The sequence below is a fragment of the Phyllosticta capitalensis genome (genome assembly GCF_038381095.1).
Source record: "Phyllosticta capitalensis strain CBS 128856 chromosome Unknown BKA78scaffold_2, whole genome shotgun sequence".
NCBI lineage: Eukaryota > Fungi > Ascomycota > Dothideomycetes > Botryosphaeriales > Phyllostictaceae > Phyllosticta > Phyllosticta capitalensis.
Window position 1 is genome coordinate 2,492,744 of NW_027117440.1, and position 14,448 is coordinate 2,507,191.

The window sequence follows — 14,448 nt, forward strand, 5'->3', positions numbered from 1 at the left end:
TGGCGTTGGAAAGGTAGAAAAAGCAATGATTCAAACACTTGCTTGGATGAGAGCCTGCAGGCAGCTACGCGATTGACAAGCTTTTTGGCATTGACATTGGAGGCCTGGTGGACTGGATGCCGGGCGAGCATCTGCCAAGGACGTGGTTATTTTTGATATCGCCGAGGTGATCACCCTATCAAGTTGTTGCTTTTTCCCGTTTACGAACAAAGATGGCAGCCGTTGCCGGATCGACGCGGGCCCTCGCCTGTTCCCGAGGGCGGTGAGGGAGCATTCAAAGGCCGGGGTTCTGTCAGAGTTACGTCATGCGCATCTCGAGGGTCCATGGAAGCTTCCCTTGATGACCTCACAAACACGGTATCAGGATCTCGCTCATCGTCTTTCTGTCTGCCTCCATCCTCTTGAAAAGCTGCAACTCCAAAGCTTCTGTTTTGACAACAAAACGCTCTCCAAAATTCTCGAAACGAACCCATCACCACAAGGACTTCTAAAACATGGCCTCAACTCACAACCTCAGCGCAGAGAAGCTCTTCTCGGTCAAGGACTGGGTGTGCCTGGTCACAGGAGGTGGCACCGGAATTGGCCTGATGGCTGCTCAGGTGCTCGCAGCAAACGGCGCCAAGGTGTACATCACTGGCAGACGACAAGAGGCGCTTGAGCGGGCCGCTGCACAGCACCATCCTGGTCAAGTGGGCGGCGAAATCATTCCTTGCGGACCTTGCGACGTCACCAAAAAGGCCGATTTGGAAAAGCTGTACGAGGAGATTGCGGCAAAGGAGAAATATCTCAACCTGCTTGGTAAGTGCACAGTCAATCGGTTGTTCTTTTTCAATTTTGACCAAATAAACAGTTTGCGCTGCCGGTATTGCGGGAGAAAAGGCAGAGCCTGACCACGAGCATGCTGGAACCCTCAAGGAGAAGCTGTGGAAGAGCGAGACCTTTGAGGGCTGGAACGAAGTCTACAATGCCGATGTCACCGCCGTGTACTTCACGACCGTTGCCTTCCTCCCTCTACTCCAGGCCGGAACCGACACGCATGGCCATCTCTCGGCGTCTGTCATTGTGATTTCCTCAATGAGTGGTATCATGCGACATGCGCAAGGACACTTTTCCTACAATGCAGCAAAGGGAGGCACTGTGCACTTGACCAAGCTGATGAGTGCCGAGTTTCAAAAGCTGAGGATAAGGGTCAACAGCATTGCGCCTGGGTGAGCACGGACATGGCAGCCACATGTCGACATCGGATTGCTGATCAAGAACAACAGATACTTCCCGTCGGAGATGACGGCAAAGTCGAGTGGACCTGACCAGAAGAGCCACCTGCCAGCGGAGAAGGTGCAAGAAAAGGGCCACGTCCCAGCGGAGCGAGCAGGCAGTGATGAAGAGATGGCACAGGCAGTGGTAAGTGACATCCAATAGACCCTGGGTTCCTTGCGATGATGAGGATGGTGATGGGGATGCCCCGCCGGGTTGCTTGGCCGAAAGGGTCAAGCCACCGTGCTCGCTTGGGGCTATCGAGGTCGCTGCCTTGGTTGTGGCGGCAAAGAGCCCCGCAAAAAGGCACACGCAAGAGCAGTGAACCAGATGCTAACTGGATGACGCGGCAGTTGTTCCTAAGCAAGAACGCCTACGTGAACGGCGAGATCCTGGCAGTCGATGGTGGAGTGCTGAACGTGGTGTCTGGAAGATAGAGCATCTTCATGAAGCCATGGGAAAAGACTTGAAGAGAAGGGAGAGATGATGGTACTCTAGGCCAATGACGAAATTTTCACGATGCAATGGAGTACCTTGAACAGTGCAGCCAACGCCGTGGCTGAGACGGGGCAGAACTACTGTCTCACGACGCGCCCGACATGTGATGGCGTGTGGATGGTTGATATTCCTACAGCGACCGGAGAGACAGGGTGGGCAGACTGAAAGCGGAAGGCAGATAGATTGGGCATGTGGAGTAGCCGTGTGCCTGGGACGCGGAATGCGTGTGGTCGCCATGGGTTCTGCAGAATGGGTTCCTCGGGACGAGCCAGAGGCAATCAATCGTCTCGATCGCGCAGTTCGCCTTGCGCGAGGTAGGCAGACGACGCCTCGAGCTCTGTTTCAGGTAACTTGCAGCTTTGCAGGCGGGCCTTGGCTGGGAAACTGTTCAATCTTCGAACACGAGGCGCATGTCGACAGCGTGTGTGATGGCAATTGTCAGTGGTGGAGAGGCACTGCGGGAGAGCTGCGCCAGCTGGGGCCTGGGCAGCAGGGGATCGCCTCTGAGTGGGTGCCGTCAGTGTCCCTTGCGCCGCACAGGCGGGCCGTGGGTGAATGTTGTCGTGGTGCTCCACTTGGTTTCCAGCTCCAGTTCCAGCTCTCAGGTCGTTGTCGCTTTGTTTTCTCTCTCCCATTGCCGCCATGTCGGCCTCGTTTGTCTTCGACCACCACTCCTAAATCATACAATCACGCTTCGGCTCCTTCCACTATTGCGCGTTCCATGACCCGGCCCTCGACCGGCGCGACTCTAGCGTGTCAGCGACGACTAAACGCCAATTCCCTACACCCTCAGCCTTACGACAGCCCAATTGCCAGCCTGACTGCGCCGTGACTGTCCACTTCGCGACATCCCGACTGCCCCCCGGCTAATCCTCGAACCTGCGAATACCTTCTGGCCCCAACCGCCGTTATCCCTCGCGCTTTCCTTCCGGATGGGTGACATGCGCTCCACCTCCAGAGCCTCCCGTCCCTCTTCGCCGCCGCCGACTAACGCGACCCATCATCTCCTCTCCTCTGGCCTCCTCCTATCGCCGCCAATTCTTACCCTCCAGCCCGCCGTGTCCCTGACGCGGGCTGTCTGAGCTGCCTGCTTCAACAAGCTGGTCCCACGAGCTTAAACTGCGGGAAGGCCCGAATTGCCCAGCCATGGTGGGATACAACGCGAACCATCACGGCAATGAGAAGCGCGCGCCTGCTGCTCGGAGGCCGCAGAGCCGTGGCGCTACGGGACCTGCAAATCCGCAGCAGAGGGACGGCCATGCGAGGGGGGGCGCCTCCGCCGCCGTACATGGTCACCACCAGCGGCCACACCGGGCCACCGCACATGAAAAAGAAAGAGAAAAGCCACCGAGTAAGGATGGCCACGCGCAAAAGGCGGCCAGCGAGGTTGCGGGTTTAAAAGATTATGTTTGTCGCCCCATTTTCTTTGCGGCTGAGTAATGTCTGCAGCCAAGATGCGCTCAACACCAATTGACCGTTCGTTCTGTGGCGAATCATGCTAATCATCATTTTCATACTAGCAATTGGGTGACTGCCTGGGTAAAGGTGCCTTTGGATCCGTATATCGAGCCCTGAATTGGAACAATGGCGAGACCGTTGCCATCAAACAGGTCAAGCTCACCGACCTGCCTAAAAATGAGCTTTCGGTCATCATGACCGAAATTGATCTCTTGAAGAAGCTCAACCATGCAAATATTGTCAAGTACCATGGCTTCGTCAAGGACCAACAATCCCTATACATCATTCTGGAGTACTGCGAGAATGGATCGCTGCATACCATATGCAAGAACTTTGGAAAGTTCCCCGAGAACCTGGTCGCTATCTACATGAGTCAAGTGCTCTCAGGGCTGTTGTATCTGCACGAGCAGGGTGTCATACACAGGGATATCAAGGGCGCAAACATTTTGACGACCAAGGAGGGACTGGTTAAGCTGGCTGATTTTGGTGTCGCTACCAAAACAGCGGACCTCAGCGAGTCCAGCGTTGTGGGAACCCCTTACTGGATGGCCCCCGAGGTTATTGAACTGGCTGGTCCAACCACAGCATCTGATATTTGGAGCCTGGGATGCACCGTCATTGAGCTGCTCGAGGGCAAACCTCCGTACCACCAACTCCAACCCATGCCCGCATTGTTTCGGATCGTCAATGACGACCATCCGCCTCTGCCAGAGGCTGCTTCGCCGGTGAGTTGCTGTCTTGCGTGGTCAGATTCGGCAGTGCTGACTTGTACAGGCCGTGCGAGACTTTTTGATGCAGTGTTTCCAAAAAGATCCCAACCTCAGAGTGTCAGCGCGCAAGCTGCTCAAGCATCCATGGATTGTGAACGCCAGGCGGGTCGATTCTGTGGTCGAGACAAGGCCGACAAAGTACGACGAAGCAGTCAAGAGCGTGCAGGAATGGAACGAAGCTCTCAAGTCTCCTACCCACGATACGCTACGTCGGGTTGCGTCCAAGCCCCTATCTTCAAGCCCTGTGCCTCCGAGGAAGGAGCCGCCTCCAAAAATTACAGCGCCTGCGCCTCCCCAGCCAGGGGGGCTCCGCGTCGAAAAAACCAGGACCGTAACCGACCTGTATGCATCTCCGGAGGATGATCAAAGCGACGACTGGGACAAGGACTTTCCAGCTCCCATCAGCCCGAGCGCCCTGAGAGCACCTCACATGCGTCCGCATGACTATTTTGCGGGACAACTCAGCTCTGATAAGCTGAAAGCCATGGCTTCTACAAACTGCGATACTGTGACCGAGGAGCCGAGCTCGGAGGACTTGTTCGAGCAAGCTATGCGCCCTAGCTTCGACCAACCAGACCCGTTGGAAACAATTCGACCCTCGTCGGCGTCCAAGCAAAAGCAGGATCGTGAGCGACCTACCCGACCAAGAACAGGGACAGAACCAAAGACACAGTTCTACCGTCCCTTTTCGAAAGCATCGGCTGGTATAGATGGCAGCCCGGCCAAATCCCCAATGGCTTACAGGGAGAACTCTATCGAAGATTATTCGGACCTAATGCCATCGGACGACGCAGCTTTTCAAAGAAAACTACAGAGTCTGAAAGACCGGAATCACAATGAGTACACACCGCGTTTATTCCAGATGTCGGACTTGACAAATCCCCCGCTCTCCGCCCAAAGTGCGAAAAAGAATGGCAGTCTGCGCCAGAAGACCAGTGGCAAGGCACACCAGGGAGATCCTTCCAAGCGGCCAACTTCTCGAGTGGAAATTGAAAAGTATGCCGAGCACGAAGAGGAAGACTTTGACGATGTCTTTGGGCAGGATGGAGTCACTCCTGCATCTTTGAGAACAAAGCAAGAGAGCGACAGTGGAAGCGAACGCGGGACTCTCGGCCGGATCAACTCAAAGCTAAGCGGCAGCTGGTTGGGCGATGATGAAGATGAAGATGATCCTTTTGCGCAGCTGGAAGAGGAGTTTGACGAAATGGACCAGGAGAAGAACGTGGCACGCGATCGCCACGCACGCCTCATCAGCATCGTCTCTGACATGGTCAGCTCCTTAAAGTCGCAGCCGGAAGATGTCCCATTCATCTCGGATCATATGGTACGTAGCAACGGGCGGAGAAAGTGTGGATATTGCTAAATCTAGTCATTAGTTACAAATTCTCGTCGAGTCTCCAGAGATCAAAAACACCATCATCAGCTCCCATGGCATGCTTCCCATGCTAGAAATTCTCGAATCGACTCCCAGCCGCGACGTCATCCTCAACCTGCTCAAGATTGTTAACATCATCATTCTAGACAATGTTGAGATTCAAGAGAATCTTTGCTTTATTGGAGGGATACCCATCATCACGAGATTTGCACACCGCAAATACAGCAGTGAGATTCGACAGGAGGCTGCTGCTTTTGTCCGACAGATGTACCAGACGAGTACGCTGACACTGCAGATGTTTGTTGGCTGCGGTGGGCTCAAAGTTCTGGCCGAATTTCTTGAAGAAGACCTCGAAGATGAGAGGGATTTCGTGCTCATTGGCGTCAACGGCATTTGGAGTGTGTTCAATAACCTGCAGGGTCCTACACCAAAAAACGACTTTTGCCGGATATTTTCGCGGAGTAGTGGATACAGCGTCTTGTATCCGCTGAGCTTGGTTCTGAGCAAAGTGCTGGAGGAAAAGGGCGAAGTGGCCGAGTTGATCCAGGAACGCATCGTTGGAATCTTCATGCTGTTCAGCCAGGCCGAAAACCACGTCAAGGAGATTGTCGCCCACCGAATGGTCCTCAAGCGAGTTCTCAAGGATCTCCAGCGGATGGAACCCCACAACCAGATCACGATGTTGAAGTTTATCAAGAACCTCTCCATGCTCGCGTCGACCCACGATTCTCTCCAGAATTCCAACGCGATCGAAGTTCTCACGGATCTGCTGAACCTTAGCATGAAGCGCGACCATTTCCGCGAAGTCTCGAACCAGATCCTCAACATTCTTTACAATCTTTGCCGGATGAGCAAGTCGAGACAGGAGGATGCTGCTCTGAATGGGGTAATTCCACTCCTGCAAAAGATTGTGAGAACGGACCTGCCCCTGAAGGAATTTGCCCTCCCCATTCTATGCGACATGGCCCACTCTGGAAAGCTTGGCAGGAGTCACTTGTGGCAGCATAAAGGCCTGCAATTCTACATCAGTCTGCTGTCAGATAAGTATTGGCAGACTACTGCGCTCGACGCGATTTCCATCTGGCTCCAGGAAGAAACGGCGCGGGTCGAGGAAGCATTGATTGACAACCAGTTCCCTCGAGCGATGATCTCTTGCTTCAACAACCCCGAAGCCTCGGTTGATGCATTTGAGAGTCTCCTCGAGCCGCTACAGAGAATGCTCCGTGTATCCCCCCCTGTTGCCGAGAAGCTTGCTCACCCGGACCTCTTCTCCCGTGCTGCGCAAAAACTGCACACAAAGAAGCCTGTCGTCCGTCTGAATCTCCTCCGCATCATTCGCAGCATCTGCGACTCGACAGAAGAGACTGGTGGGGTTGCTCCGCTCATGAAGCAGTGCGGATTGTACGACTCGGTCAAGCACCTCGCAGGGTCGGATCCTGCCATCCTGGTCCGCGAAATGGCCAACGACTTGCTCAAGGCGTGCGAGAATCCCACCATGCTTTCTCCAAGTACAAGACGCAGTGCAGAGTACAATCGATCGCGGCCGTCGAGCGTAAGGCGACAAAGTGTCACTTTCAGCACCCACGGTCTGCCAGCTTCAATGCATGGCGGGCTCGTAATGCCCTCGCCAACACCTCCTATGGGCTCTGAGCATCGACGCCAAGGAAGTTTCTGGGATGGCACTGAAAGTCCCCGAAATGCTATGCTTCTTGGGCCCAGCCATAGCTTTGACGCCGGCATGATATCATCTGGGCTTTTGCCATCAAGGCCCAGCTCAGCAAGGTCAAATACGTCGCGCCCTCTATCACGACAAGGAAGCGGAGACAGCGTCGGTGTGTTTGCTGTTCCCCATCGCCCGAGGACACGTGATGGTAGCGGAGACAGTTCATCCTCAAGTTACATGAGGCCGCGGACCAGAGATGGCAGTGGGTCGTCTGACTACCGGCTCAATGCGCACGCACGAGACGCAAGCGATTTCCACAGGCGCCCCCACACGCGCGACGGTAGCACCAGCAGCGTCTCGACCGCTGTATCGTCGTGCAGCCAGTCCCGCGAATATCTGAATATCTACTCCAGGCCGTCCTCATTTGTACAGGAACCGAGCTCCCTCTGGTACGAAGAATCGGGGTCCATGGGAAGTAGTACTCCCACTGCTATCCCAGAATCTCCTGACGAAACTCACCATCGGCCCTCTTCATCCTCGAAGGCGTCGCGTCTGCCTGTCAATGTGCGGCCTCCATCCTCTCGCCGCGCAAACATTTCACAGCTCCCCAATGGCAACGACTCCATTGGAAGTGAGCGCGCCTCTGCCCTCTTCGCCGTCGGCACGCCACCGAGTCAGACTACTAGCCACGCCAACTTGTCTAGCCCTGTTGCGGCCGCTGCTACGCCTGGCTCGAGTGCTGCGCGTGCTTCGCAACAACAGAACCAGCAACCCTCGACGCCACAGCATGATCGGAATCAAAACTCGTCACAACAGGGAGGCCCGGCGACTCCTCACACAGGCCAGCGCCTTGCAGTGCGTCGTCGCCGCCAGACGAGCTCCGGCTTCTCGCGCCGCAACAGCAAACAAGAGGACCTGGGTCGCGAGATCGGGCATGCCGGAGTCTTTGCTCGGCGAGGCAGTAAACAGGCAGAGATGGCGGGTGCAGACGCCAGCACTGGTGGAATCCTGGGAAGACGGGGCAGTAGACAGGCTGAGTTGATGGGTGGAAGTGGTGCGGACGGTAGTTGGGGCGTTGGAACCGGCGGCTCTGCTGCTGCTGGGATACTGGCGCGAAGGGGCAGCAGGCAGGCAGAGCAGCTCAGTAGTACCGGTGGTGCGGTAACGAGCTGGAAGGATAGAGGTATTGGTAAGGAAAGGGAGAGGGAGAGGGATAGAACCACCACAACGGTGGAAGATGCGGGCGGCGGAGGCACGGGGGGTGGGGGTTAGCAACTACAGTATGCGTCCTCCTCCCCTGCCAAGTCCGAGATCGACAACGCCAATATTCCTCTCCCTTCTATCTCTGTCTCCATCCCTGTTTGTCCTTCTTTCTCTTCTCCCCATGCCAGTGTGTCTGTCCCTGCCCCCTTGTCTTTGCCGTCTGCCCTATCCTCGCCCATTGAGCCTTTCCCTCGTTTCGAGGATGCGGTTGCCTCTGAGTCCAACGATCTCTCTTCGTCTTCAATCACGGACTCGTCTCATCAACAGGCCATCAAGACACAGCTTGTCGTAGCCAAAGCCAACGACCTTAAAGGACACGGAAACAGGACCAATCCCATTGTTCCCTCCTCATTATCTCATTCCTGGTACCCACCGACGCCTCTTCCGTCGTCATCAACTCCGTCGCCGCCACAACACGGGCAGAGCGTGCCGAAGACGCAAACATCACGACCACCGCGTCTCCGCAAGGACTTCCGCTTCGATCTGGCGCGCGTGGCGCTTTCGCTTGCAAGCGCGACGGCCGACGCCTCGTCTGCGTCGTCGTCACACGATGTCTCCACTTCGACCCCTTCGGCGGCCTACGCGTCGTTGATGACGAAGCGTAACGCGCCGGCGGCGAAGCCTGCGCCGGCAAGGCGGACGAGCAGTGGGTTCGGGCTTGGGTTGAGCTTGGGGTTTGGGCTGGGGAAAGGTGTAAAGGGGGCACATGACGGTGATGGGGGTAAGGATGACGGAGAAGAAGGGATGACACCAGAGCCGCCGCCAAAGAGCGAGCTCAGGAGATTAGGCGTTGGTGGTGGGCAGGAGGCGCATGGAGTTGAAGGGTTGGATCTAGGGTGCGCGGAGAATAATGGAGGAGGACGCGAGGGGATGACGAGGACCGTTGGTAAGGGGGTGGAGGATGGACGCCGTGGATCACGCGAAACCGATAGGACTGCTACTGGATTCGCACCTAGGACTGGAAATCAAAGCGGAAGAGCCGCCGCGGCCACTGCCGTCCCTGGAACTGGAAACACGCACACCATCTGCGATCGTGGCTCAGCCATGCGTTCAACGAGTCGCCGCAGCCGTGGGTTGGGGATTTCCTCTTCCTCTTCTGGAAATAATGCCCAAACCCTCGATTTGGCCCGTGACCTTGACGTCCCCGTCGATCTGCTGAAGCTGATTGAGCACGACATTCTCGAGTTGCTGGATGCGCAGCCGGACATTAATGCAGCTGCTGAGCAGTACGGTGGTGGTAGGGAAGGCGACGTGCGCAAGTCGAGGAGCAGCCTGGATCTGGTGGAAGCTGTGGACTCGGTCGAGGCGCTGGAGAGCTGCGAGGCGTCGCTCGTGGACGCCGACGAGGAGGAACAAAAAGAAGACGACGAAGGAAACGACAGAGAGAACGTCGACGAGCGCGCGGGGGAATCGACATGGGGGCCAGGTACGGACGAATCATCGCGTTTGCGCTGGCAGGGCCTTGCATATGCAGCTGCAGCGGCGGCGGCGGCAGGGGTCGTGGTGTCACAGCAACGAGCATCCAGTGACGGACGACAACATTCGCGCTCACGCTCCGCGTCGTCTCCTCCGACGCCGCTGTCGCTATCCACAGGAGCTGCATCTACGGCCGAGAGCGGTGCGTCCTCTTCGACGGCCGTCTCGCTCACGGGGAGCATCCCGTCTCTCGCCTTCGACAAGGCGCCGCTGCGTCTCTTTGCGGCAGGCAGTCCAACCGGCAGCAGCTCGCCGTCGTCCCCTGACCCCCTGCCGCCTGCCCCCTCGCCAACACCGAATACCACACCTCAGTCAGCCTCGCCTCTGTCGAGCCCAAGCCCTCCCACAACCGCAGCATCAAGTCCACGCTTCTTCCCCCTGCTGGCCGCGCCGCCTCCCTCTCTCCGCGACACCACGCGTGTCCGCCGCGTCGCGAGCCAGCGCTCGCTGCGCAAGACGGCGCTGCTGCAGGCCGTGCTGGCCGAGATGGCGGGGCCGCTGGCCGAGGAGGCGGGCGAGGAGCGCATGGCGAGGGCGCGGTTGCTGAGGAGGGCGGGACGGCGCGCCGTCAGTGCCGATGCGAATCCTGACGGTAGGGATGGCGGTACGAGAGGGAGCTGGGAAGGACTGGGTAGCGTTGGAGGATGGGTGTATCTGTGAGTGGTTGGCCGATTGAGACTTTGGAGGACAGGAGGTAGATTGAACTTCATTTTCCATTTGTATACTCGTTTCGGTTCTTTCTCTGGCTTATTTTCCGGACGCTGGGTCAGCGTGGGCGTTTTTTGGGCTCGGAGATTCGCTCCTTCTCCTTTTCCATTGGTGCCGACTCTCCTCCTGCCGGTCTTTTGACCTATTTGCGCATCATTTAGCCTTTTTTGCGGCTTGAGCGTGCTTCTTCTTTTGCCGGTCTCTTAGATAAAGCACCACCGCAAGGTGACCACGGTATTATTTCCTTAGCAGCGATACTCTCTCAATGTTCAAATTTGGCTTGACTTGTATTCCATTCTCCCTGGAAGTGTCCTGAGGATTGCGGTGCGCAAGAGCAAGTGAGGAGACGTAAACAAGGTTGATGGGTGATGGTGGTCCTGCAAAACCGACGACGGCGACCATGCGATCAAGTCAGTCGAGATGGCAACCATAAAGCCCATGGAAGTTTCGAAGCACACCAACCTCGAGAATATAAACCAAAACTTCGGCTTCAGCCAATACCGGAACCCCAATCATCGACCAACGTAGTTGGTGCCGCGGTGGTGTGGGAGGAAAGGCGGCATCGTTAACCCGCTGGAATCGCCACAGATCTTCTGTTCGATACCCAGCGGGTGATGTCGATATTTTTTTCTTTGTACTTTTTCTTCCTGCCTCGCGCTCATTCACTTGCTCAACATCGGTCCATCTCTCACAAAGGCGATGAAGTCCATTCGCCCTTCTTTTCATTGCAGCGCGTTGTTGCTTGACCGTTCAAGGCTTATGAAATGCGTGCAGCTTGGTCTTGTTGGAAGGCCCCTGCGACTCAAGTTACTGGAGAGGCTTGGCCCCCTTCGGCGTTGGTTGATAGACTACAAAGAATAGCCACTGGTTGTCTTTCAAGTTGAATCATCACGCAAGTAATTCAAGGCTGAGAAGAAGGCCTCAGAGGAAAACATGGAGATTCTTGGTCTTTTCTTGTTAGCTCCAATCTGAAGCCGCACGTAGTAGCAACACGCCAAATTGTGACGAAACAGACCGGCCACACATGGCACTAGATCATAGCATGCATACAGTCAAGACTTGAGATGCTGGTGAGGATTGATTGCAATTACTATTCAAGCGAGCGGACACAGATCCTCTATCCGTCCATCCATCCCAAGGAACTGTTGAAATTGCATTGCAAACGTAGACCCAGTGAACGCCCCAACGCGACATCATGTCATTTTGGAACCTGAAAGGCTCCTTCAACATGTCAGCAGAGAGTAATTGGAGGAGAGTGATGGTAAGACTATACCTCTGCGAGCTCAAGACATCGCCAACCTCTTCGGATCTTTTTTGTGGTTGTCCGAAGGCTCACCCTCTTCGAGGATCTTTGCAGTGACAGTGATCGTGCCGGTGAACTTGCAAGAGACGGTGCTAGGCATAGGCTGACCGCAGCTGTAGTCATCCGGAGGACATTGATAGTTGCTGGTCGACTCGCTCGAAGAGGTCTGGCCGCTGCAGTCGATTTGAATTCTGACGTCGCCTTCCTGATAGTAGACAAGGTCCTTATATTCGTCTTCGTTGCCGGTGTTGCCCTTTGCATACTCCTTGGCGCGCGGCAGGGCACTGATCATCATGTTAGTATAGAGTCTCAATGAGGGGGGAGTAGAAACTCACCCAGCGGAGTAAATCCAGCGAATCGTGAGCGTGACAGTTGAACTCGACTTCGTCAACTCATTGTCGTCAATGTTGAAGATGAAAAGCGTCCGCAGGCGATCGCAAGTCTGATAATCCGGACTGTTTTGAACGTCGGATGAACACTTTGCCCACCAGTCCGTGTTCGGATTGTAGACGTAGAAGGCAACGGTGTAAGAAGTGGATGTCCCTTCAACTGTCAAGTCGTAGATGACGACGCCCTCAACATCGTAGATCGTGTAATGGTACTTCCCAGGGTTGTAGCAGCCACCGCCAACACCATCCGGTGTGTCGCAGGGAACAGGATCACGCTTCACGACGGCGATGTCCTTGTTGGGAGTTTTGACTTCAGGTAAAGCAGCAGCAAGTGCTGCCGCGAAAGGGAGCCATCGGAGGAAACGCATTGCGTAGAGTTGAGTGAAGAGGATGTAAGATGATAAGTGTTGTTCTTGGGAGGTGATTCAGACAACCCTATGCCGTCAAATCAACAACTCTTTGAGAAGGGACTTCCATCGATCATATATAGCATTCAAGAGCTAAGGCTCATCTCCACTCTTCTCTTGGAAGTCCTCCGGTTCTCTGTCGCTTGGCTGAAAATAGTGACAAGGAAGGAGGTAAGGTAGTCTGTGCGTCTGTTTGCCCGCTCGCCATGGCTGCAAGAGAATATTGGAACTTTGCTCGGGCTGTCCTCGTGAAGTTTCTGGGTGTTGAAGCGATGGCTCAACGAGAAGGAAGCAGGCATCAGGGGGCATCCGTCATTTGCCGTCAAGGATACAATGGAGTGCATAGCACGTCTTTTTTCTCCGCTTTAACCTTTCTGGTAAGTTGCTTTCTGGGGTACGAGCATACTCGCCTTGTTTGGAACGCAAGGACACTGGGGATTGGTCGGTATATTTGGGCGGATCTATCCGAGTCGCCATTGGACGAAACCGGGGAGGATTGGTCGCGGGTCGTGATGTCAATGGGAAGGAGTTCAGTCAGCATTTTTGAAGTAGCTTTGTGGATTCAATTGCCTTTGTAATACCAAGAGTTGGACCTTGGCACCACTCATCAGCAATGTTCGAATACCTTCCTCTTCTTTCTGGGACCTTGTGATGTTCTAGAAGGTTTCCCGCATACAGAGTGGACCTTGTCTACTGCCTGACGTAGGAAAGGAAGCGCGATGGATTGAAACTTTATTTTCTTGGATTTGGGTGCTCTTCAGGAACAAGGCGCCGAGCCTCTTTGGACACGGAAATGCAACGGCTGCCATTCGATCCGTTGACCGATCGAGTTCGCGTTCGCTCTTCCCGTTTGGGGTGGCACTCTGCCCCCGCAAACATTGGAATGATTAACGCTGATCGGAAATTTCCTCGGTGGTAAAAGGGAAGCAAGGAAACGGGCGTAAAGAGAACGCTCACTTGTAAGCTTCATCGAAGCCATTCCGAACCATCCGCTGTCTTGGGTGATTCTCTCGCTTGGCCTTAGAGAAGAGCACATGGATTGGATGGTGTAGCAATGTTTTCGTCGAAGATGTAGTGCGGTGGTCGCGATATATTCCTTGAGAAGCTAAGAGGATGAGAAACGCGTCACCAAGCACAGCCTTGGATCAACAAAAACCCATTGCGCGCCTCTGATACCAAAACGCAATCTTTCATGGTGAGAAGCACTGCCACCCTTTTCGACGAGCGTGAGTAGTCCAGCCCCGTGCAAACGCCATGCGGCTGCTGGCTCGAAGCTAACAAGTCAAATGGACAAAAATCGATAATTTGAGGTAATATGCTTACTTTGAGGCCATTCTGAGAAATTTAGTTAGCCATGCTGAAGCTCCGCTTGTGGCGATGACCAAAGCAGGGAATTTGGTGCCTGGGCATGGTCTGTTTGGGAAAATTTAGCTAATGCGGGCATTCGATATATCGACTTCCACAAACGCCTTCCCAATTCCCAGGCACCCGGTGTTGAGTTCCGACCAACAGCCCGGCGTCCCGACGGCGCTCCATGTAGCGGAGTAAATCAATTGCAAATCGTTGGTGGATCGGACCACACTGGCAGCAAGATTCGAGAGAAACCAATGGCACAAGGGGTTTGCTAGAGCAGAGTCTGGAGAAGCGTCCATACAGTGCTCTAGTCCTTGAGTTGTTGACCAACTCTGCAATCTGCGAAGCTGTCGGGATACCCGGAAGAGCCAACACGGTCGACAGTATGTACCTCTAGAGACGTTGGGGCACACATGGCGATTTTCTCGGCAATGCGCGCTACCAAACTCTTGAATTGTTCCTGCAGGTCGCGACGCGTTCCGAGTGGACAGCCAAAAAGAAGATCTCGGGACTAAGATCATAGTAATGGGA

At 55.0% G+C, this 14,448-nt stretch overlaps 4 protein-coding genes across 4 annotated transcripts; 3 read left to right on the plus strand and 1 right to left on the minus strand.

Annotated features, from left to right (window-relative positions):
- The first annotated feature begins 256 nt into the window (after positions 1 to 256).
- On the plus strand, positions 257 to 1,639 carry BKA78DRAFT_83304 (gluconate 5-dehydrogenase). Its single transcript, XM_066893830.1, has 3 exons — positions 257 to 798; positions 851 to 1,208; positions 1,266 to 1,639. Exons 1-3 carry the CDS (start codon positions 495 to 497, stop codon positions 1,417 to 1,419), a joined length of 816 nt encoding a protein of 271 aa, XP_066748141.1. The 5' UTR covers positions 257 to 494; the 3' UTR covers positions 1,420 to 1,639.
- Positions 1,640 to 2,871, plus strand: BKA78DRAFT_83305 (uncharacterized protein). The gene has a single exon (XM_066893831.1). The coding sequence runs from the start codon at positions 1,859 to 1,861 to the stop codon at positions 2,582 to 2,584; it is 726 nt and encodes a 241-aa protein (XP_066748142.1). The 5' UTR covers positions 1,640 to 1,858; the 3' UTR covers positions 2,585 to 2,871.
- Positions 2,872 to 2,898: 27 nt separating this feature from the next.
- Positions 2,899 to 6,874, plus strand: BKA78DRAFT_246340 (uncharacterized protein; the record flags this gene model as incomplete). Its single annotated transcript, XM_066884206.1, has 4 exons — positions 2,899 to 3,159; positions 3,273 to 3,935; positions 3,985 to 5,304; positions 5,357 to 6,874. Coding segments are annotated over 4 exons (3,762 nt in total), but the record flags the coding sequence as incomplete, so codon positions are not given.
- A 4,710-nt stretch (positions 6,875 to 11,584) lies between these two features.
- BKA78DRAFT_341269 (uncharacterized protein) lies at positions 11,585 to 12,525 on the minus strand (the record flags this gene model as incomplete). The annotated part of the gene is made up of 3 exons (XM_066890343.1): positions 11,585 to 11,686; positions 11,739 to 12,052; positions 12,104 to 12,525. The coding sequence occupies 2 exons, from the start codon at positions 12,523 to 12,525 to the stop codon at positions 11,749 to 11,751; spliced, it is 726 nt and encodes a 241-aa protein (XP_066748144.1). The 3' UTR covers positions 11,585 to 11,686; positions 11,739 to 11,748.
- Positions 12,526 to 14,448: the final 1,923 nt, after the last annotated feature.

Coding starts and splice junctions, on each gene's coding strand:
- BKA78DRAFT_83304 (XM_066893830.1), top strand. CDS start 495: ATGGCCTCAACTCACAACCTCAGCGCAGAGAAGCTCTTCTCGGTCAAG. Junction 799..850: donor GAAATATCTCAACCTGCTTG/GTAAGTGCACAG, acceptor CCAAATAAACAG/TTTGCGCTGCCGGTATTGCG. Junction 1,209..1,265: donor GTCAACAGCATTGCGCCTGG/GTGAGCACGGAC, acceptor CAAGAACAACAG/ATACTTCCCGTCGGAGATGA.
- BKA78DRAFT_83305 (XM_066893831.1), top strand. CDS start 1,859: ATGGCGTGTGGATGGTTGATATTCCTACAGCGACCGGAGAGACAGGGT.